Source organism: Capricornis sumatraensis, chromosome 10 (assembly GCF_032405125.1).
Source record: "Capricornis sumatraensis isolate serow.1 chromosome 10, serow.2, whole genome shotgun sequence".
Taxonomy (NCBI): domain Eukaryota; kingdom Metazoa; phylum Chordata; class Mammalia; order Artiodactyla; family Bovidae; genus Capricornis; species Capricornis sumatraensis.
Window position 1 is genome coordinate 52,129,812 of NC_091078.1, and position 23,321 is coordinate 52,153,132.

A 23,321-nucleotide genomic window follows, 5' to 3' on the forward strand; every position below is an offset into this window, starting at 1 on the left:
TAGAACAACAAAACACACAACCTAGGTATCCCACTTTGGATATTTATCTCAGTGCAACAAAACCCCATGTTCACAATAAAACCTCTAGATGAATGTTTACCGCTGCTTTATTCATAAGCATCAAAACAGGGAAACAACCCAGCTGTCCCTCAACTGGGGAATGAACTGAAAACAAGACAAAACTGATACTTTCATACAAGGAACAACTACTCAGCAATAAGGGAGAGCAATTATTGATCCCTGCAACCGCACAAGTGAATCTCAAATGCATTATGCTAAGAGAAAGAAACCAGACTCACATACTGGGATCCCATTTGTAGGACATTCTGGACAAGTCTAAACTATAGGGACAAGGAACAGATCAGTGGTTGCCAAGAGGTAAGGGTGGAACCAGGGTCTGACTACAAAGAGGTAGCTGGAGAGAATTTTTTCTGGAGGGAGGTGGGGTGATGCGACTGCTCTTTATGAGGATTGGAGGTGGATACAAGAACTCTATGCACTTGTCAAAGCTCATAGACTGCCCTGGTGTGATTCCGTCCTGCGCGGCTGCTGGTTCGAATAGTAGTCGTTTAATTCCGTCCGGCTTCTGTCCCACATAAGTGCGTGCTGCCAACCCATGGAGGATTCAATGGACATGGACATGAGCCCCTTGAGGCCCCAGAACTATCTTTTTGGTTGTGAACTAAAGGCTGACAGAGATTATCACTTCAAGGTGGATAATGATGAAAATGAGCACCAGTTCTCTTTAAGAACGGTCAGTTTAGGGGCTGGAGCAAAGGATGAGTTACACATTGTTGAAGCAGAGGCGATGAATTATGAAGGCAGTCCAATTAAAGTAACACTGGCGACTTTGAAGATGTCTGTACAGCCAACGGTTTCTCTTGGGGGCTTTGAAATTACACCACCTGTGGTCTTACGGTTGAAGTGTGGTTCAGGGCCTGTGCATATCAGTGGACAGCACTTAGTAGCTGTGGAGGAAGATGCAGAGTCAGAAGAGGAGGAGGAGGAGGAGGTGAAACTCCTAAGTATATCTGGAAAGCGTTCTGCCCCTGGAAGTGGTAGCAAGGTTCCCCAGAAAAAAGTAAAGCTTGCTGCTGATGAAGATGAAGATGATGATGATGATGATGATGATGACGATTTTGATGAGGAAGTTGAAGAAAAAGCTCCAGTAGAGAAATCTGTAAGAGATACTCCAGCCAAAAATGCACAAAAATCAAACCAAAATGGAAAAGACTCAAAACTGTCAACACCAAGATCAAAAGGTCAAGAATCCTTCAATAAACAGGAAAAAACACCTAAAACACCAAAAGGACCTAGCTCTGTAGAAGACATTAAAGCAAAAATGCAAGCAAGGATAGAAAAAGGTGGTTCCCTTCCCAAAGTGGAAGCCAAGTTTATCAATTATGTGAAGAATTGTTTCCGGATGACTGACCAGGAGGCTATTCAAGATCTCTGGCAGTGGAGGAAGTCTCTTTAAGAAAATAGTTTAAACAGTTTGTTAAAAATTTTCCGTCTTATTTCATTTCTGTAACAGTTGATATCTGGCTGTCCTTTTTATAATGCAGAGTGAGAACTTTCCCTACCATGTCTGATAAATGTTGTCCACGTTCCATTGCCAAGAATGTGTTGTCCAAAATGCCTGTTTAGTTTTTAAAGATGGAACTCCACCCTTTGCTTGGTTTTAAGTATGTATGGAATGTCATGGTAGGAATAGTAGTAGTGGTGGTCAGACAGATGGGAATGGTGGGGAGACAAATATACATGTGAAATAAACTCAGTATTTTAATTAAAAAAAAAAAAGCTCATAGACTGTCCACCAAAAAAGAGTAAATTTTATTAAATGTAAAAGTTTTAAACAAATTTTTTAAAAGAAGGAAAAAAAGATAGATGAGGTCAAGGGTCACCCTCATTTGGGGAATATGTTCCCTGTGTCAGAGAACAGAAGGACAAATGGATGGAAGGAAGGACAGATGATGGATGGCTGGATGGATGGAAGGAAGGATGGGTGGATGGATGGATGGATGTCTGTCTACGGGCATATTTATTAGCTGCTCAAATTGTTAGGTTTCCCAGACCTTTTAGAAAGGAGCGCCAGTGTCTCTTCTACACACTCTCCTCAGTTTACAGTACAGTGAGTGTCTGAGGATAAATGAGATATCAAATGTGAAAATCCTCTATAAATTGAAAATTCAATACAAATGCCTGTTGTGTTACTGCTAAAGAAAGAAACAATCTAGATATTCATTTTTTCTGCAACAATGTTGAGGTTCCTAAAGGGCCACGAAACAAATGCCCCAGGTTAAAAAAATCCATAGAAAGATGCAGCGATATGAAGGGGGTGTGATGAATGCTGAAGGCACCTGCAGTAGAAAGCCACCAGTAATGACAATCCACGACATCCCCTTCAACTTGCCACCTGACGAAGTGCTCCATGGAGCCTTGGAAACAGGAGGAAGCCAATCTTAGCATTTTCTTGAAAAGGAAAATGAAACCCAGAAAGAGGAGGAGGCTTTCCCGGGGTCACACTGTGAGATGGTGATGGAATTGGAGCCCAGTCTCCTGCTGAATGTTCTTCACTGGAGTCACTTCAATTCATAATAAGTTGCGTGCAAAATCCAGCTTCCCAGTGGCTGAGTCTTTATAACCAGACTGGCAGACCACTGAAACAGGCAAGATATGCCAGAGATGTAAAATAAGATAAAACAATGTAGCATTCCTATAAAGAAAAACATCTATCCAAGGAAACCTTTTAACTGAAAATTGTAACTTTCTTTTTGCTACAATCTGTTGGGGAGGATATGGTTTCTCTCTGCTCTCCCATGTGAGAGAACAATGACACAATTGTGGGCTATTTTTTTTAATACTCAGAGAGTTTCTCAGCCTCCTAACTTGAGCCCTTCTCTGCCTCTAAATATAAGCCAACCTATGTTCTCATCTGAAGAATTTTTTCAAGATACAAATTTCCTAGGAAGAAAGGGGGTCCGTGGACATTAAAGCTTTTATCCACATATCTAAGGATTGGTTTCTACAAAGTTTAAAAAAAAGAAAAGACCACTCTCCAGGAAATCTATAACGTATCTTTGTACTCCCCAGTCATAGGAAAGAGAGGCATTGTAGACAGAAGGTACTGCCATGTATTGATGTTTCTTTTCGGATTAATCTTAACATTCGAGTCAATCTCAGTCGGTTGAAACTACTGAAGAAAGAACACAAATTTGCCTGAAGCAGAAGACCAAAAAGCAGTAAACAGAGAAACCCCCACCCTCCACTCCAGAGAGTGCAGAATTTTGAAAATAAAAACAAACATGAACCTAGAGATTACCGTACTAAGCAAAGTCAGTCAGGAGAAAGAGAAATACTGTCAGATATCAGTTACGTGTGGAATCTAAACTATGACGCCAATGAACCGATCTAGAAAGCAGAAACAGACTCACAGACGTAGAGAACAGAGCTGTGGTTCTGGGGTGGGCAAGGCAGACGGAAATGATCGGGAGTTGGGGATTAGCAGATGTAAACGAATATATACAGGATGGATAAAAGGCAAGTTCCTACTCTAAGCACAGGGAGTGACATTCAACATGCTGAAACAATGACACACAAAAACCTAAGTATCTCTGGACAGGCAGAAAGCTCATTGTGAAAACTTCATTCCAGATAACCGTGAGCTCGTGAATCTTGGAGAATTGAAGCAAAACCAAGGGCTTCTCCCCTTCTCCCCACAAGACTCCCCATTTACAATGGGACTGGAGCCCAAAGGAAAGAAGTGATCACGGAGATTCATCTTGATGCAAGGTAGGTACTTTTATTTATAGTTATCATGCCCTTTCTACAGCTGAGTGGTTTACTTCCTGACGAGACACATTTAGGATCATCATATGCTCGAATTTACTGGCAGACGTTATGCAGTAAATTATTTCTGGCTATAAAAGTATGCCCGATTTATGTGCCTAGCACAGCCCCATACGTATGACTATTACAGTGGCAATAGACAGTGTTTAAGTCCTAATAGTCTCTTCATAATCATTTATGAACATCATTCATTTTTTAGAGACAGGTGTTAGTGAATTGGCAGATGTCAGACAGAAGGAGAATTCTGTATTTTGCTTCCCATATCAAATAGTCTGCTTATAACAGATTTCACTGGACAAATGTTTGGGGATGGGAGCTCAAAGGGCTGTGGCTTAGTGGCACCTGGGGTCCAGAGGGCTTCCGTGTGCGTGCAGCTTTGCCTCTTCCTTGCCATGGAGGGAACCAACCCTCTCTCTCGGAGCCCCAGTGTTTTCACTGGAAAAATATGGATGCTGTTTTAAGGTTCAGATAAGGTATTTTGTGTTATGCTTTGTGAACTGTAGAGTATTGAAAAAAATAAGAGGACATGTTTGGGTTTTGTTCTCCTTTCAGCATCTCCCCCCCCCCACCCCCCGATGAAAAGGAAGATGGAATCAAGTGACACCCCCATCAGCATACCTCTCCACTGGTGGTTCAGCCCACCAAATGAAAACTATTCACAAAATATTCCACATGAGTGCTGAGTCAGTTGATGCCTTGCTGCCAAGAGAGAATGGTTAACGGTCAGAACTGGAGCAGAGTTGTTTACAGCTCAGAAAGAGAACTTCATAAGTATATGAATTTGGGATTGCATGCATTGAGATACTTCATTCTCACTAGCAGAACCCATAAGCAGTTTGGGACTTCCCTGGTGGTCCAGGGGCCAAGACTCTGTGCTCGCCATGCACGGGGCCAGGGTTTGATCCTGGTCAGGGAACTAGATCTCACATGCTGCAACTAAAGACCCACATGCCACAGCAAAGATCCAAGACCCTGTGTGCACAACAGACCCTGCACAGCCAAACAGATAAACAGATATTTTTTTAAAAAGAGCCCATGGCAATTTTCAATCACCTTATCTGATTCACTGGATATTTTCCAAGAATTCTGATACAGAAATGACAAATGTGGTAATTTGGATTTTCTGTTTTACAGCTGTTATTTCTAATTGGCTACCCATTAGTTCAGCCCATTCTGGGAACTCTGCCTGTTCCCTCTCTGGCTCTAGTCTCCTTTCTCTGATTGTTCTCTAATGACCCAACTCTCTCAGTTTTTCTGTCCTTAGAGTTCTTCCCCCTTTGGTTAGATATGCACCAGTATTGGAGAGTTTCCAACTATCTCAGTTCTTTTTCTACTGTTTTGGATAAGTAAAATTTATTCTTCCAAATGAGGGTACCTATCAGCTTTGGATAGTCATTTGCACTTTAGTATAAATGAACTTTTAATATCTATGTAACTAATTTGCATTCATAAGAAAACGCAAGGTTGAGGAAGGTGCATGAAAGAGAAAATAGAGCATAATTTGCAAAATTCACATCAGTCAGGTGTGGATGATAATCTCCTGGAGAGGGTCTAATTTTTACTTTTCACTTAGTCTCTGCTCTGCTTGTTGCTCTGGGTCTTACAGCCTTGATCAGCTATCTCTCCTCTGTTCTCTGGATGACATTATTTTAACTCCAGCAATGGTCTGTATCTAGGCTTCAGCAGCTACCTGGGTGTGGCACCACCCAAAAGTCTCCTTTTCTCTGCCTTACTGGCCTCCCCCTCACTGGGTTCCACATCAGTGGTGATGACGTGACCCCCAATGTTTTCTTTCTTTTCAATAAAGGTGATTATCTATGTATGCTCTAAGAGGCGTTCTTTTTCCCCCCCCAAAAAAGGGTACAAAATCGTTTTTAAAAATCGTAAGCCATTCATCTATCTTGCTGTGGGTTTCAGAAAACCTGGCTCTCTCAACTATGTCCCAGTGTCAGGAATAGGTTCACTACCTGACAGCTTTGCACTTCCCAGGGCACACCCACTTGCCAGGGAAATAAGGCCCACACAGCAGGCTATTTTATAAGGGAACTCTCCAATTTGACTCTTTAATTTACTGCTGTCACAAAGGCTGGCCCTAAAGACAGGGCATCAAAAGGATTGTCCGATTCCCTCACTGGAGATCAGTGCTGAAATGCTCTTGAGAGGCCTCTTCAAGACTAATTCTCTTTCCCTTTAAACAGCTAAGCTGTGGCCTCAGCTGTTTCTCAAGGTCTGAGTCACATGGTCTAATGATTATCTTTGTGGGAGAGATTATGTCCCTATCAGAAATTTCAGCCTTCATTCTGCCTTCCTTAATTGTACCACGTTATTCTATCTGAGGTTTTCTTCCTGTTCCTGGTGAGTGGTGTTCATTGTCCTGGGTCTTATACAGGCATCGGCCTCCCTCTCCTCCCTCTCCCTTTTCACTGTGCCGTGGCCATTCTGCTCAGACGAGTTATCACTCAAGATACAGGAGGAAAATTAAGATCAGAGTTACTTACGAACTTCCATTATAAATTGTGCTTACAAAACCAAAAGTCATGATACTATACATAGATAATCCTAAAGATGACCGAGAAAACTACTAGAATTAATCAATGATTTTGGCAAAGTTGCAGGATATAAAATTAACACAGAGAAATCTGTTGCATTCCTATATACTAACAATGAAAGATTAGAAAGAGAAGTTAAGGAAACAACCCCATTTACCATTGCAACAAAAAGAATAAAGTAACTAGAAATGAATGTACCTAAGGAGGCAAAAGACCTGTACTCGGAAAACTATAAAGATACTGATGAAAGAAACCAAAGATGTCACAAACAGACGGAGAGATATACCACGTTCTTTGATCAGAAGAATCAATATAGTGAAAATAATTATACTACCCAAAGCAATCCATAGATTCAATGCAATCCTTATCAAATTACCAATGGCATTTTTCTCAGAATTAGAACAAGAAATTTTATAATTTATGTGGAAACACAAAAGACCCCAAATAGCCAAAGCAATCTTGAGAAAGAAAAATGGCTGGAAGAATCAGGCTATGGACTTCAAGCTATACTACAAAGCTATAGTCATCAAGACAGTATGGCACAAAAACAGAAATATAGATCAACAGAGCAGGACAGAAAGCCCAGAGAAAACCCAGGGCACCTGCAGTCACCTGATCTATGACAAAGGAGGCAAGGATACACAATGGAGAAAAGACAGTCTCTTCAATAAGTGGTGCTGGGAAACTACATGTAAAAGAATGAAATTATAACACATCCTAACAGCATACACAAAAATAAACTCAAAATGGATTAAAGATATAAATGTAAGGCAAGACACTATAAAATTCTCAGAGGAAAACATAGAACATTCCTTGACATAAATCACAGCAAGATCGTTTTTGACCCATCTCCTGGAGTAATGAAAATAAAAACAAAAATAGACAAATAGGACTACTTAAACTCAAAAGCTTTTGCACAACAAAGGAAACAATAAACAAAAACCAAAAGATAACCCACATATGGAGAGAAATATTTGCAAATGATGTGACCGACAAGGGATTAACCCCCAAAATTTGCAAATAGCTCACAAGGCTCAGGGCTTCCCTGATAGCTTAGCTGATAAAGAATCTGCCTGCGATGCAGGAGACCCCAGTTCAATTCCTGGGTCAGGAAGATCTGCTGGAGAAGGGGTAGACTACCCACGCCAGCATTCTTGGGCTTCCTTTGTGGCTCACATGGTAAAGAATCCACCTGCAACGCGGGAGACCTGGGTTTGATTCTTGGGTTAGGAAGATCCCTTGGAGAAGGGAAAGGCTACCTACTCCAGTATTCTGGCCTGGAAAATTCCGTGGACTGGATAGTCCATGGGGTCACAAAGAGTTGGCCACGACTGAGCGACTTTCACTTTCATGTGAGGCTTAAAATCATCAAAACAAACAACCCCATGAAAAAATGGGCAGAAGACCTAAATAGACATTTCTCCAAAGAAGACATACAGATGGCTTAGAAGCACATGAAAAGATGCTCAACATCACTAATTATTAGAGAAATGCAAACCAAAACTACAATGAGGTATCACCTTACACTGGTCAGAATGGCCCTCATGAAGAAATCTGCACACAATAAATGCTAGAGAGGGTGTGAGAAAAGGAAGTCCTCTTATACTTTTGGTGGGAATGTAAATTGATACAGCCACTATGGAGAACAGTATGGAGGTTCCTTAAAAGACTAAATAGAACTTCATATGATCCAGCAGTACTATTCCTGAGCATATAACCAGAGAAAACCATAATTCCAAAAGACATGCACCCCAATGTTGGTTGCAGAACTATTTACAATAGCCAGGACATGCAAGCAACCTAAATGTCCATCAACGGAGGAATGGATAAAGAAAATGTGGTACATATATACAACAGAATGTTACTTGTCATAAAAGGGAATGAAATTGTGCCATTTGCAGAGATATGGATGGACTTAGACACTTTCATATACAGTGAAGTAAGTTAAACAAATATCATATATTAATGCATATATATGGAATCTAGAAAAATGGTACAGATGAACCTATTTGCAAAGCAGAGAGACGCAGACGTAAAGAACAAACATATGGCCACAAGGGGGCAGGCGGGGTTGGGATGCATTGAGAGATTGGGATTGACATATATACACTATTGATCTGTTCAGTTCAGTTCAGTCACTCAGTCATGTCCGACTCTTTGTGACCCAATAGACTGCAGCACGCCAGGCCTCTCTGTCCATCACCAACTCCTGGAGCTTACTCAAACTTATGTCCATTGAGTCGGTGATGCCATCCAACCATCTCATACTCGGTCATCCCCTTCTCCTCCTGCCTTCAATCTTTCCCAGCATCAAGGTTTTTTCAAATGAGTCAGTTCTTTGCACCAGGTGGCCAAAGGATTGGAGTTTCAGCTTCAGCATCAGTCCTTCTAGTGAATATTCAGGACTGATCTCCAATGGACTGGTTGGACTCTCCTTGCTGTTCAAGGGACTCTCAAGAGTCTTCTCCAACACCACAGTTCAAAAGCATCAATTGTTTGGCGCTCAGCTTTCTTCATAGTCCAACTCTCACATCCACACCTGACTACTGGAAAAACCATAGCTTTGACTAGAGGTATCTTTGTTGGCACTACTGATACTATGTATAAAATAGATAACTAATGAGAACAAATTATATAGCTCAGGGAACTCTACTCAATGCTCTGTGGTGAACTAAATGGGAAGGAAATCCAAAAAAAGAGGTGATATATGTATATGTATAGCTGATTCACTTTGCTCTACAGGAGAAACATACACAACATTCAACACTGAAAAGCAGCTATACTCCAAAAGAATTTTTTTTTTAATTAAAAAAAAAAAGGTTCATTCCATAGGATCAAACTGCCTCCAGTTGGTTCTGCTACTTCAACAGCTTTGTGACCTCTCTGGGCTTCCTTATCTGAAACTGAGGGGCAGGAAAAGCCCACGATACCTCTCCAGAGAGTCTCTCAGAGGGCTAACGGCATCTCTAAGGAAGCCAGCACACAGGCCCACAGGTGAAGGGTAATGACTACGCCTATGTGAGCCCATCACTTATCTAACTCACTCTACAGGTAACTCCACAGCATCTGTGTCAAATCATAGCACTGTTCTCAGCACAGCGTCAGCCCCTCCCTTCACCTGACCCCCAGGTCTTGCAGTCTGACCGCTTCCAGGTAGGTTACGCTTCAGTTTCCGACATTCTGCTTCTCTGCTCAGCATCTCTCCCTTCTTCCTGGAACTGCTCCCTTCTCGACTCCAGCCAAGGGGTTTATATGACAAAGACCCTTTTCTTACACGGTCACATGTGAATACTCTGAGGTGGACAACTTCCTAAAGCAGGCCACTCAAAGTCATCCCTGGAAATCCTTGGAACTGAGATTGCGGACAGACCGTCCTTCTTTCCTGGGGGGTGGCCTTGGGGCGGGCAGTCTTGGCAACTGTGGTGCTGAGGATGTGGACAAGGCCAGTGGCAGGAACAGAGAATCAAGTCAACAAACAGGAAGAGTTGAAGGGCAGGGAGAAGGCAACTTGTAGCACTGGGGCCCTTGAGTAAAGACACCTTCAGATCCAAGTAGGGGTCTGTTCTTCCTGAAGCCTGGCTGTCCTACTCATGCTTCCAGGCATGAGCTACCCAGGTCATTCCAGGTGGGATTCTGTGCTTGAAACAAAGGAGCACCCAAGATGAGGGGCAAATTTAACCATCCGGCCAGGATGTGTCCAGGAGAATTACCCCTTCCAATAAGGAGGCTGGGGTCAACACATATACATTCAGTTCAGCTCAGCTCAGTCGCTCAGTCGTGTCCAACTCTTTGCGATCCCATGAATCGCAGCACGCCAGGCCTCCCTGTCCATCACCAACTCCCAGAGTTCACTCAGACTCATGTCCATCGAGTCCGTGATGCCATCCAGCCATCTCATCCTCGGTCGCCCCCTTCTCCTCCTGCCCCCAATCCCTCCCAGCATCAGAGTCTTTTCCAATGAGTCAACTCTTCGCATGAAGTGGCCAAAGTAATGGAGTTTCAGCTTTGGCATCATTGCTTCCAAAGAACACCCAGGGCTGATCTTTAGAATGGACTGGTTGGATCTCTTTGCAGTCCAAGGGACTCTCAAGCGTCTTCTCCAACACCACAGTTCAAAAGCATCAATTCTTTGGCACTCAGCTTTCTTCACAGTCCAACTCTCACATCCATACATGACTACTGGAAAAACCATAGTCTTGACTAGACAGACCTTAGTCAGCAAAGTAATGTCTCTGCTTTTGAATATGCTATCTAGGTTGGTCATAACTTTCCTTCCAAGGAGTAAGCGTCTTTTAATTTCATGGCTGCAGTCACCATCTTCAGTGATTTTGGAGCCCAGAAAAAACAAAGTCTGACACTGTTTCCACTGTACATTACTATATATAAAATACATAAGAACTTTGCTGGTGGGCCAGTGGCTAAGACTCCATGCTCCCAATGTAGGGGGCCCGGGTTCAATCCTTGGTCAGGGGACTAGATCCTACATGCCGTAACTAAAGATCCTATATGTAGCAATAATGACCGAATACCCCCATGCCACAACTAAGATCTGGTACGGCCAAATAAATAAATAAAATAAAATTTTAAAAAACAAAGTTATGATAGCCTTGGAATGTCATGTCCAAAAACCTCTTATCTGAAGCTCAGCACCTGGGTTGTAAACTGTATACCTGGTTTGTACTGAGACTCCCCTCTCTGTCATGACTTAGACCCACACCCCAGTGGGATGTTTCACCTTTTTAAACATCTTTTCTTATAACTGACATGTAACATTGTGTAAGTTTAAGGTACACAGTGTGTTCCTCTGATACATTTATGTGTGGCAAACTGATAGCTGCAGTGTCCTTGAGAGAAATATTAGTTTTTGTTCTCTGGAATGGATTTTATGGTCTTTTACCCTAGCCTGATGGGTGGCCGGGCAGATTTTAACAGTCTGTGCTAACTGTTACTTTTTCACGTCTCACTGAGGGCCGCAGACAATCGGGTCATCACAACACAGTGCAGAAAGGGGTTTCATTTACACTGAGGTTAGGGAAGGACACCTGCAGGAGGCAGACTCCATCTGGGGAAAGTTGGAGTTGGCCAGATGAAGGTGGGAAGGAGGGTCAGGACTTGGCCAAAGGCCTAAGAGAGAGACGGTGGCCAGCTGGAGTGGGTGAATCAACAATGCACCCAGGATTAGGACTTCATGCTTCCACTGTGTGTGACACAGGTTTGACCTCTGGTCGGGGAAGCTCCACAGGCCACATGGTGCAGCCAAAACACACACACACACCGTACACCTAGTAAGGGGGGGAATGAGGCAGGAGGCGTAGAAAACAGTTAATTGAAGTGTATACCAGACTCTTGCCACTGCAAGGTGGAAGGCACAGTCACCCTGGAGTGTGTGTTCTTGGTTCAGAGAGGAGTTCTTCGCATGGTCTTCCTATGTATGCACAAGCGAAGGGCAAGGAGCCCTCATGGGGTTGCTGAGGGGACCCCTCAGGCTGCCGTTTCCTGAGGCCCCTGGTTAGGGGCACAGCTCATCCTTGCAGAGCAAGTTTTTTTTGTTGACTTGGCCTTGAAGCATCCTACCCTATTTCCTGAGAACATTCAAGGCATAAGAGGGAAGAGCAAAACCTGACTCCATGTTGGATCTGTTTCTTTCACTTTAACCTTTGCTTTCTGTTGCTTTTGCTACTACACTTACTAAAAGGATGCTGTCTGTAGCTGTAAGCATACATAATGGCCTGCCTCAGGGAACCCTGCCCCTCTGTCTGAATGTTAAACTAAAGTGCCTTTGTTCAGCTCACAGGGAGATCTTCCGACCCTGCCCACCTGTGAAAGGCTGTGGGAAGGAAGAAATGAACACATCCCCACATCCTCTAACCAAGGCCAGCCAAACCAGGAGATATTTTGCAAGACTTAGAAGCAAGATCCGATGCTGTAAAAAGCAATATTGCATAGGAACCTGGAATGTTAGGTCAATAAATCAAGGCAAATTGGAAGTGGTCAATCTGGAGATGGCAAGAATGAACGTCGACATTCTAGGAATCAGCAAACTAAAATAGACTGGAATGGGTGAATTTAACTCAGATGACCATTATATCTACTACTGTGGGCAGGAATCCCTTAGAAGAAATGTAGTAGCCATCATGGTAAACAAAGAGTCCGAAATGCAGTGCTTGGATGCAATCTCAAAAACGACAGAATGATCTCTGTTTCCAAGGCAAACCATTCAATATCACAGTAATCCGAGTCCATGTCCCAACCAGTAATGCTGAAGAAGCTGAAGTTGAACAGTTATATGAAGACCTACAACACCTTTTAGAACTAACACCCAAAACAGATGTCCTTTTCGTTATAGGGGACTGGAATGCAAAAGTAGGAAGTCAAGAAACACCTGGAGTAACAGGCAAATTTGGCCTTGGAGTACAGAATGAGGCAGGGCAGAGGCTAATAGGGTTTTGCCAAGAGAACTCACAGGTCATAGCAAACACCCTCTTCCAACAACACAAGAGAAGACTCTACACATGGACATCACCAGATGGTCAACACTGAAATCAGATTGATTATATTCTTTGCAGTCAAAGATGGAGAAGCTCTATATATCAGCAAAAACAAGACTGGGAGCTGACTGTGGATCAGATCATGAACTCCTTATTGCCAAATTCAGACTTAAATTGAAGAAAGTAGGGAAAACCACCGTTCAGGTATGACCTAAATCAAATCCCTTATGATTATACAGTGGAAGTGAGAAATAGATTTAAGGGACTAGATCTGATAAATAGAGTGCCCGATGAACTATGGACGGAGGTTCATGACATTGTACAAGAGACAGGGATCGAGAACATCCCCAAGAAAAAGAAATTCAAAAAAGCAAAATGGCTGTCTGGGGAGGCCTTTACAAATAGCTGAGAAAAGAAGAGAAGTGAAAAAAAAAGGAGAAAAGAAAAGATATACCCATCTGAATGCAGAGTTCCAAAGAATAGCAAGAAGAGATAACAAAGCCTTCTTCAGCGATCAATGCAAACAAATAGAGGAAAAGAACAGAATGGGAAAGACTAGACATTTCTTTAAGAAAATTAGAAATACTGAGGGAACATTTCATGCAAGGATGGGCTCAATGAAGGCCAGAAATGGTATGGACCTAACAGAAGCAGAAGATATTAAGAAGAGGTGGCAAGAATACACGGAAGAACTGTACAGAAAAGATTTTCATGACCCAGATAATCACGATGGTGAGATCACTCACCTAGAGCCAGACATCCTGGAATGTGAAGTCAAGTGGGCCTTAGAAAGCATCACTATGAACAAAGCTAGTGGAGGTGATGGAATTCCAGTGGAGCTATTTCAAATCCTAAAAGATGATGCTGTGAAAGTGCTGCACTCAGTATGCCAGCAAATCTGGAAAACTCAGCAGTGGCCACAGGACTGGAAAAGGTCAGTTTTCATTCCAATCCCAAAGAAAGGCAATGCCAAAGAATGCTCAAACTACTGCACAATTGTACTCATCTCACACGCTAGTAAAGTAATGCTCAAAATTCTGCAAGCAGGCTTCAGCAGTATGTGAACCGTGAACTTCCAGATGTTCAAGCTGGTTTTAGAAAAGGCAGAGGAACCAGAGATCAAATTGCCAACATCCACTGGATCATCAAAAAAGCAAGAGAATTCCAGAAAAACATCTATTTCTGCTTTATCAACTATGCCAAAGCCTTTGACTGTGTGGATCACAAACAACTGTGGAAAATTCTGAAAGAGATGGGAATACCAGACTACATGACCTGCCTCTTGAGAAACCTATATGCAGGTCAGGAAGCAACAGTTAGAACTGGACATGGAACAACAGACTGGTTCCAAATAGGAAAAGGAGTACATCGAGGCTGTATATTGTCACCCTGCTTATTTAACTTATATGCAGAGTACATCATGAGAAATGCTGGGCTGGAAAAAGCACAAGCTGGAATCAGGATTGCTGGGAGAAATATCAATAACTTCAGATATGAAGATGATACCACCCTTATGGCAGAAAGTGAAGAGGAACTAAAGAGCCTCTTGATGAAAGTAAAAGAGGAGAGCGAAAATGTTGGCTTGAAGCTCAACATTCAGAAAACGAAGATCATGGCATCTGGTCCCATCACTTCATGGGAAATAGATGGGGAAACAGTGGAGACAGTGTCAGACTTTATTTTGGGGGGCCCCAAAATCACTGCAGATGGTGCCCACAGCCATGAAATTAAAAGACACTTACTCCTTGAAAGGAAAGTTATGACCAACCTAGATAGCATATTCAAAAGCAGAGACATTACTTTGCCAACAAAGGTCCGTCTAGTCAAGGCTATGGTTTTTCCTGTGGTCATGTATGGATGTGAGAGTTGGACTGTGAGGAAGGCTGAGTGCCGAAGAATTGATGCTTTTGAACTGTGGTGTTGGAGAAGTCTCTTGAGAGACCCTTGGACTGCAAGGAGATCTAACCAGTCCATTCTGAAGGAGCTCAGCCCTTGGATTTCTTTGGAAGGAATGATGCTGAAGCTGAAACTCCAGTACTTTGGCCACCTCATGCGAGGAGTTGACTCATTGGAAAAGACTTTGATGCTGGGAGGAATTGGGGGCAGGAGGAGAAGGGGACGACAGAGGATGAGATGGCTGGATGGCATCACGGACTCGATGGACGTGAGTTTGAGTGAACTCCGGGAGATGGTGATGGACAGGGAGGCCTGGCGTGCTGTGATTCATGGGGTCACAAAGAGTCAGACACGACTGAGCGAGTGAACTGAACTGAATGGCCACTTTACTTTACTTCCTCCCCATTCTCCCTCTCTGATCTATAAAAGAAACGGGGACCCAGACCCAATAAGATGGCACTGTAGGACTCCAGTCCCCCATCTTCTTGGATGCCTGACTTTCCAAATAAAGCTGCTATTCCTTGCCTCAACACCTCCTCTCCCAATTTGGCATGGTAAGTACAGCCAGCTTGGATTCAGTAACAGGGGGAGCCAGGCTGGCCTTCAACCAGTGCTGAGTTGTAGGGAAGCACAATGAGACTGCAGATGAAGTGATACAGGGAGTAGGGCGGCCTGCAGGAGAGTCCTGGGTTTCGCTGTGGGTGGCATCATTCCTGGAGGGCAAAGACTGCCCCCGGAAACAGGCCAGTCCTCCTGCTGGTCTCTTCACTACGGACGTGAAGGGCCTGCAGAGGCTGTCTGCAGAGGCAGGCCTCCCAGGGCCCAGAGAGGGTGGAGAAGGGAGAACCGTGGGTCTGGAGAGACGGGGTGGAAACTGCTAGTGCAGGGGTTAATGCCAAAAGGGCTTTTCTAACCTGCTGACCCTGCCAAACAGCTGAGTTTGAGAAAGTGAGATAAGCGAGTTGTTACTTACTGCAGAGCAGAGAGGGACAGACCCAAGGTTGGTGGAGCAATCAACTGCCTCCTCAGGCACCAGGTCCAAGAAAGTTTATTTAGATTTAATTGTAACTGTTTTATTTCAAGTCACTTATTATTGAATTTTAAAATCTAAAAAAGAGTGACCGTGGTCTTCCCTGGTGGCTCCCTGTTAAACAATCTGCCTGCCAATGCAGGAGGCATGGCCTCGACCTCCAGTCAGGGAAGATCCCACAAGCCGTGATCGCACCTGAGCCTGTGCGCCACAGCTCCTGAGCCTTCGCCCTAGAGTCTGGGGGCTGCAACTACGGAGCCCACCTGCTGCAACTACTGAAGCCTGAACGCTCTAGAGCCCGCAACAAGAGAAGCCGTGGCAGTAAGAAGCCCGCTCACCACAGCTAGAGAAAACCCAGAGCAGCAACAAACACCCAGCACAGCAAAATAAAGAAAGAGTGACCACAGTTCTCAAACACAGCTGTACCCTTGGGTAAAGAAGCGAATCATACCAGGTCAAGTAGCAAAAGCTGAGGCCCGGATGGCTGGGCAGATCTGGAAGGACTTGAATGTGAGGTAGAGACTTTACCCCCAGGACAGACTGGGTCCCCGGAAGGCCAAGGAAGGGGTCAGGGTGGGGGGTGGAGGGGGATGGGAAGCAGGAGAGCGCAGTTCCCTGGCCCGCCTTGGCTGGATGATTGCCGAGATAGACAAAATTCTGCCTCCTGGCTTCCACCACCAGGAAGGACGGACAACAATGCCACCATCAGCTGACTTTCCCACCTAGAGAGAGAGCACGGCTGGAGAGGGGTGGGAACCCAGAGGAGCAGGGGGAAGCCAGTCAGGGAGACAACATAAGGATGGAAGCTAGGACCTGCTTCCCAGCCCTGAGCCTTGAAAATATGCAGGAGGAGATTTAGAAAAGCTCAAAGTGCCACATTCTTTGGTTTGACTGTGTTTCTAAGCTTTTGAGAAACATAAGCTGGTTTCCAGAGTGTTCTGAGTTTTCAGTCAACAAAACTATTTATCACCAGCTTGTGCCGGGTACCCAGAGAATGGCAGAGGGTGACTGACATGGATGCTCCCCAGACCCTCACAGCTTCGAGCAGCGACAGAAGCAGGACCACTGCTTCAAAGTGTGCCAAGGCCTGAGAGCAATGCAGGGCACGTTGAGGACAAAACAGCAAAAAGAAGGAGAGCTACAGTTGTTAATTGGTTTTTGAAAACAGGTGCAGAAATTGAGTTAATCATACTCCTCAGCTCACAGCATCTACATCAGTCTCCCATTCTATCTTCTCCCTTCAGTTCCCACCCCTATTCCCTCCCCTCCTCCTCGGATTTAATGGACTTGGTAAGTATTCTTGCATATGTTGCTTAAAATATGTTAAAATATACAGAAGTCATATCACGCCAGATATCTGAATCTGCTTCTTTCAGTCAACACTTTGATTTTAAGATCTGCCCAGCACAATAGCTGAGACATGGAAGCAATCTAAATGTCCATCAACAGACACATAGATAAAGAAAATACGGTGTGTATACACAAGCGAGGACAGGGAAGCAGTCTGAAGTGCTGCAGTCCATGGGGTTGCAAAGAGTCTGACATGGCTGAGCCACTAAACAATATACAAAGAAATGCCGCTAAGCCTTAAAAAAGAATGAAATAATATTATTTGCAGCAACATGGATAGACCTAAAATTTATTATACTAAATGAAGTAAGTCAGACAAAGAAAGACAAATATCATATGATATCACTTATAGGTGGAATCTTAAAAAAGTGATACAAATGAGCTTATACACAAAACAGAGATAGACTCACAGACTTAGAAAACAAACTGATGGTTACCCAAGTGGGGAGAGATGAATTAGAAGGTTGGGCTTAACATATACACACTAATATATATAAAATAGATAATCAACAAGGACCTACTGTATAGCACAGGGAACTATACTCGATTTTTTTTTAACAACCTGTAAGAGAAAAAAATCTGGAAAAAATTAGATACATATGTATATATAACTGAATCACTTTGCTATACACCTGAAACTAAGTAACATTGTAAGTAACTATACTTTGGCTTAAATAAGTAAATAAATAATATCTTCCCAGGATGCACTTGCATATTGAGTTTATATCACCTAACTGCTGAAAAGCACCCATAGGCTGATCTATTCCATAGCCCTATTCCATCACCCTCTTGTTAAATTCTGGTTGCTTCCACCTACTCAATACCTCAAGAATGCTGAGATGAACACCCATGAACCCACCCATTCGTGGGCTATGAGCAAGTTTTCTCTGGAATGCTTACCCACAAGCATGATGGCTAGATCCTGGCATATATGTGGCATCCTTAAGTGTGGGCACACTGCTCTCCAGAGGCCCACACTTGGAACTGTCTGACTCTAATGTTTGCTACCCCAGAAGCTATGACGTGATATCTCATTCTGCTTTGCATTTCTCAATTACCTAACCAAGTAACTGCTAGCCATTTGGATAGTCCCTATGTACATTTTTCTATTAGATTTGCATCATAATCTGGATAGTATTTGTGTGTGACTTTTTGAGGATGTAAAAATCTCCCTGTGAGCCACCTGCCAACTTTGTCATTTGTACCATATTTAAAATAAATTTTGTTTATTTATTTATTTGGCTGTACAGTCCCATCACTTCATGGGAAATAGATGGGGAAACAGTGGAAACAGTGTCAGACTTTATTTTGGGGGGCTCCAAAATCACTGCAGATGGTGATTGCAGCCATGAAATTAAAAGACGCTTACTCCTTGGAAGAAGCTATGAAGTTATGAAGAAGTTATGTTCTCTAGGCAAAAGTCTATTAGCCTTTGCCCTGCTTTATTCCGTACTCCAAGGCCAAATTTGCCTGTTACTCCAGTTGCTTCTTGACTTCCTACTTTTGCATTCCAGTCCCCTATAATGAAAAGGACATCTTTTGGGGGTGTTAGTTTTAAAAGGTCTTGTAGGTCTTCATATAACCGTTCAACTTCAGCTTCTTCAGCATTACTGGTTGGGGCATAGACTTGGATTACCGTGATACTGAATGGTTTGCCTTGGAAACAAACAGAGATCATTCTGTCATTTTTGAGATTGCATCCAAGTACTGCATTTCGGACTCTTTTGTTGACCATGATGGCTACTCGATTTCTTCTAAGGGATTCTTGCCCACAGTAGTAGATATAATGGTCATCTGAGTTAAATCCACCCATACCAGTCCATTTTAGTTCACTGATTCCTAAAATGTCAACGATCACTCTTGCCATCTCATGTTTGACCATTTACAATTTGCCTTGATTCATGGACCTAACATTCCAGGTTCCTATGCAATGTTGCTCTTCACAGCACTGGACTTTACTTCCATCACCAGTCACATCCACAAATGGATGTTGTTTTCTTTTTGGCTCCTTCTTTTCATTCTTTCTGGAGTTTTTCCTCCACTGATCTCCAGTAGCATATTGGGCACCTAACCAACCTGGGGAGCTCATCTTTCAGTGTCTTATCTTTTTGCCTTTTCATACCGTTCATGGCGTTCTCAAGGCAAGAATACTGAAGTGGCTTGACATTCCTTTCTTGGTTTAGTTCCCCAGCCAGGGATCAAACCCATGCCCCCTGCATTGGGAGCATGGAGTCTTAACCCCTGGACCACCAGGGAAGTCCTATCTCTCCCTTATTTCTAATACTAATGGAATGCATCTAAAATTCTTCCGTAGAGTAAGAGGTTTTCTATGGATCTTAGATATAAACATTCTGGCAGTTTACCATAATCCATCCTTCCTTTCTCCATTGACATATCAGCCCAGCTTCCCTGGAAAGTGGAATCTAAGGTAAAAGTTTACGTGATGACACACTACTGGGGAAAAGAGCGAACCCAAGGAAGCAAAGTCACAGAAGTAAAGCAGGAAATCGGGGGAAAGCAAACAGGGAGTATGTTCCCAGGCTGGCAAGAGCATCACACGGTGATGCCAGAACCGTGCAGTGTGGCTCCAGCGAGGCTGCGTGGGACGACTGAGGCACAGAGCCGTCTGGTGAGGTGGTAAGGGGAGAATGGTTTCTGCTGGATCCTGCCTGCCCTGCCTCCCAGGGGTGGATGTCAGCCCCTGATGGCTTTAACCTCCTTCGTGTTTGGATTCATCCCTCATCCCCCTTGATAGCTTCGAGATGATTAGAGCCTCCGCAGGTCCACTCTGGGTGGTGCAGGGCGGGACTCCCTGGACTGTGGAAGCAGTGCTGCCACCAAGTATGCGTTTAAGAAACGCCAGACGGTGACTCATCATCACCCACTCAGGTCTTCTCCCCCGACCTCTAGGTCTCTAAGGTCCCAGGAATGGCATGAGCTGCCACCAGGGGCACCCTCACAAATGACTAAGGTAGGCACAGCCACGCAAAGCTGGAGCTGTGTACACAAGGCGGCAGAGCCAGAGCCTGGCACGTTTCCTAGACGTGTCTGCAGTTGGCCGAGGCCGTGCGTCTAAACTATCATTATTGGAATGTAAAATGATATGAGTCATTCTGGGTCTGGGCATGCCTCCTTTATGATGTCTTTTCACAGCTGGAACCTGGTCATGGCAGCCACCTAGCTTTCACTAGAGACAATGACACGCCCAGGGGATGCTGGAACTACGACACAGGAGAAACTTGGAATCTTGAACGATGACCTGGAGAGGGCCCTCCATCCCCTAGACCAGGACTGCTCGCAGTGAGAGGGTTAAGTGAGAAAGAAATAATGTGTTTGTTTGAGCCACGGTTCACACCTCTTTGTTTCAGCAGGTCACTGTACACTAATGTGATAGCCTTTATCAAGAAAACAAAATAACCATAATCTATTCCTAAGTTTCTGAGTTTTTATCATGAGTTGTTTAATTTGACTAAATGCTTTTTCTATATTATGATAATTTTGTGATTTTTCTCCTTTAATCTATTAGTAGGGTCAGTTGCATAGAGATTTCCTAAGGTCCTTGCATTATGTATGTATGTCTGTATAAGTGTGTGTATAATACACACATCCATATCTATGCATAATTACCAGTAGGTTTAACTAATATTTAATTCAGAATTTTTGTATCTGTAGTTGTGAGGTAGCCTTGAAACTAGTCAGGGTTTAACTGCATATGACAGGTCACAAAGGGCTTCCCTGGTGGCCCAGTGCTAAAGAATCTGCCTGCCAGTGCAAGAGACGTGGGTTCAGTCCCTGGGTTGGGAAGATCCCCTGGAGAAGGAAATGGCAGCTCACTCCAGTACTCTTGCCTGGGAAATCCCAGGCAGGCTACAGTCCATGGGGTCTGAAAGAGTCAGACACAAGTTAGTGACTAAACAACAACAAAGAGGTCACATAAGCAGGAAGTATTTAAATACAGGGAATTGGGAAGACTTCCCTGGTTGTCCCGTGGCTAAGACTCCATGCCCCTATGCAGGGGGCCCAGGTTCCCCTGGATCGGGGAACTAAATCCTACATGCTGCACCTAAGACCCAGCGCAGCCAAATAAATAAACACATTTTTAAAAGCATTAAAAAAATAAAATAACTAAATAAATAAAGGGAATTGGGTGCCTAAAATGTCATAAAAGCTGACTCATTGGAAAAGACCCTGATGCTGGGAAAGATTGATGGCAGAAGGAGAAAAGGACGACAGAGGATAAGATGGCTGGATGCTTTCACCAAAGTGAACTTGAGCAAACTCCGGGAGACAGTGACAGCCAGGGAGGCCTGGTGTGCTGCAGTCCACAGGGTCTCAAAGAGTCGGACTTGAGTAGGTGACTGAACGGCAACAACAAAGTCGTAAAGGGGATGGAGAAGCAGGCACTAGGGCGGGTCTGCAGGAACGCCTCCCAGAGCAGACCAGGGGCACTGCTTGCACTGTTTTCAGGGGCACTGTTTCTTCTCAGAGGAAGAACTGAGAAGCAGCTGGCAGCGCCCACCTGGAGCCAGGACCCACAGGGCAAGGGGCTGCCCCACTGTCACCACAAACGCCTCTTATGGCACAGAGCTAGTGAGGGGACACAAAAACGCAAAGGCCAGGCCCTCAGGCTTCCCAAGTGGTTTCTCGACACTCACAGCCAGGGACTTCCCTGACGGTCCAGCGGTTAAGACTCTGTCTGCAATGAAGGGCATGGAGGTTCGGTCCCTGGTCGGGCAACTACAGTAAAATCCCACATGCCACCGAGCAACTAAGCCTGCTCACTTCAACTAGAGAGCATGATGCAATGATCCCGAGTGCGGAAACCAAGACCTGACACACATAAATAAATATTTTTAAAAAGAGCACTCACAGCCTGTGACCGGGCTCCACAACGCTGCTCCAATAAGGAAGGCGGCAGTAAGAGCGCTGGGAAGCATGCTCCACAGTCGGCACATCTACTTTTTATTCAAGTGCAGCTGTCACGCCGAGAACCCCAGCAGCAAGGGAGACGAGAGAGGGTTGCAGAGGGTTGCATTTGTTTTCTAGGTTTTTGGCAGGACTGGTGGGCTCACTGTTGGCATCCGTTGGCTTGTGGCCACAACACTCTAATCTCTGCCTCTGTCTTCACATCACCTTCTTCTCTGTGAGTCAAATCTCTGTCTGCCTTTCTCTCCTTTCGGCCGCACCACGTGGCATACAGGATCTTAGTTCCCTGACTAGGGATCGAACCTGCACCCCCTGCCTTGGAAGTGTAGAGTCTTAACTCCGGGACCACCAGGGAAGTCCCTGTTTGCCTTTCTTTTAAAAGGACACTTGTGATTCATGTAGGGCCCACCCAGATCTTTCAGGATAATCTCCCCATCTCTAGATGCTTAACTGAATCACATCTGCAAAGACTTTTTTTTTTTTTCCAAATAAGGTAACGTTTACAGGTTCCACGGATTAGGATAAGGACACAGAGGGGAGACATCATTCAATCTATTATTGCTGTTGTTTAGTTGCTCCAGTCGTGTCTGACTCTTTTGTGACCCCATGCACTGTAGCCCACCAGGCTCCTCTGTCCATGGGATTTCCCAGGCACTTAATACTGGAGTGGGTTGTCATTTCCTTCTCCAGGGGATCTTCCTGAGCCAGGGATCAAATCCCCATCTCCTGCAATAGCAGGCAGATTCTTTACCACTGCACCACCTGGAAAGCCCTCAATCTATTACAGGAATAATTAAATAAATCGTGGTATATTTCTACAGTGAAATATTTTGCCATCACTAAGAAAAATGAAATGAAACTACATATATTAATATGAAACGATGTCAAAGATGTACTGTCAAGGATTAAAAAAGTATATTACTGAACAAGAGTATAGTCTTCTCCTACACTATAATTTACATATATTAGATATGTGCTTATGTGTGCTTAAAATATATTTTTGACTACATGCCTGAAAGTAGTAATAATCACCTCTGGAGAATGCAACTGAGGATGAAACAGGAAGATGAGAAAATTCATTCTTCCTTTATACTTTTCTACATTGTTTGGATTTTAAAAAATCATGGACAGGTTATTTTGACCATCACTGTAAAGTGTTTTTGTTACAAAGTATTCTGTAGCCCATCAGCTTATTGGGCCCAGGCCCTGTCATGCAGAAATTATTTGTTTTCC

General features: G+C 43.9%; 1 protein-coding gene across 2 annotated transcripts; it reads left to right on the forward strand.

Moving 5' to 3' along the window:
* Positions 1–616: 616 nt before the first annotated feature.
* Positions 617–1,679, forward strand: LOC138087367 (nucleophosmin-like). Of its 2 annotated transcripts, XM_068982392.1 has the most exons (3): positions 617–674; positions 969–1,173; positions 1,258–1,679. In XM_068982392.1, exons 1-3 carry the CDS (start codon positions 617–619, stop codon positions 1,475–1,477), a joined length of 483 nt encoding a protein of 160 aa, XP_068838493.1. In that variant the 3' UTR covers positions 1,478–1,679. The 2 variants fall into 2 exon arrangements, with proteins under 2 accessions (XP_068838493.1, XP_068838492.1); XM_068982391.1 differs by having other exon boundaries at positions 617–1,173.
* The last annotated feature ends 21,642 nt before the right edge of the window (positions 1,680–23,321 follow it).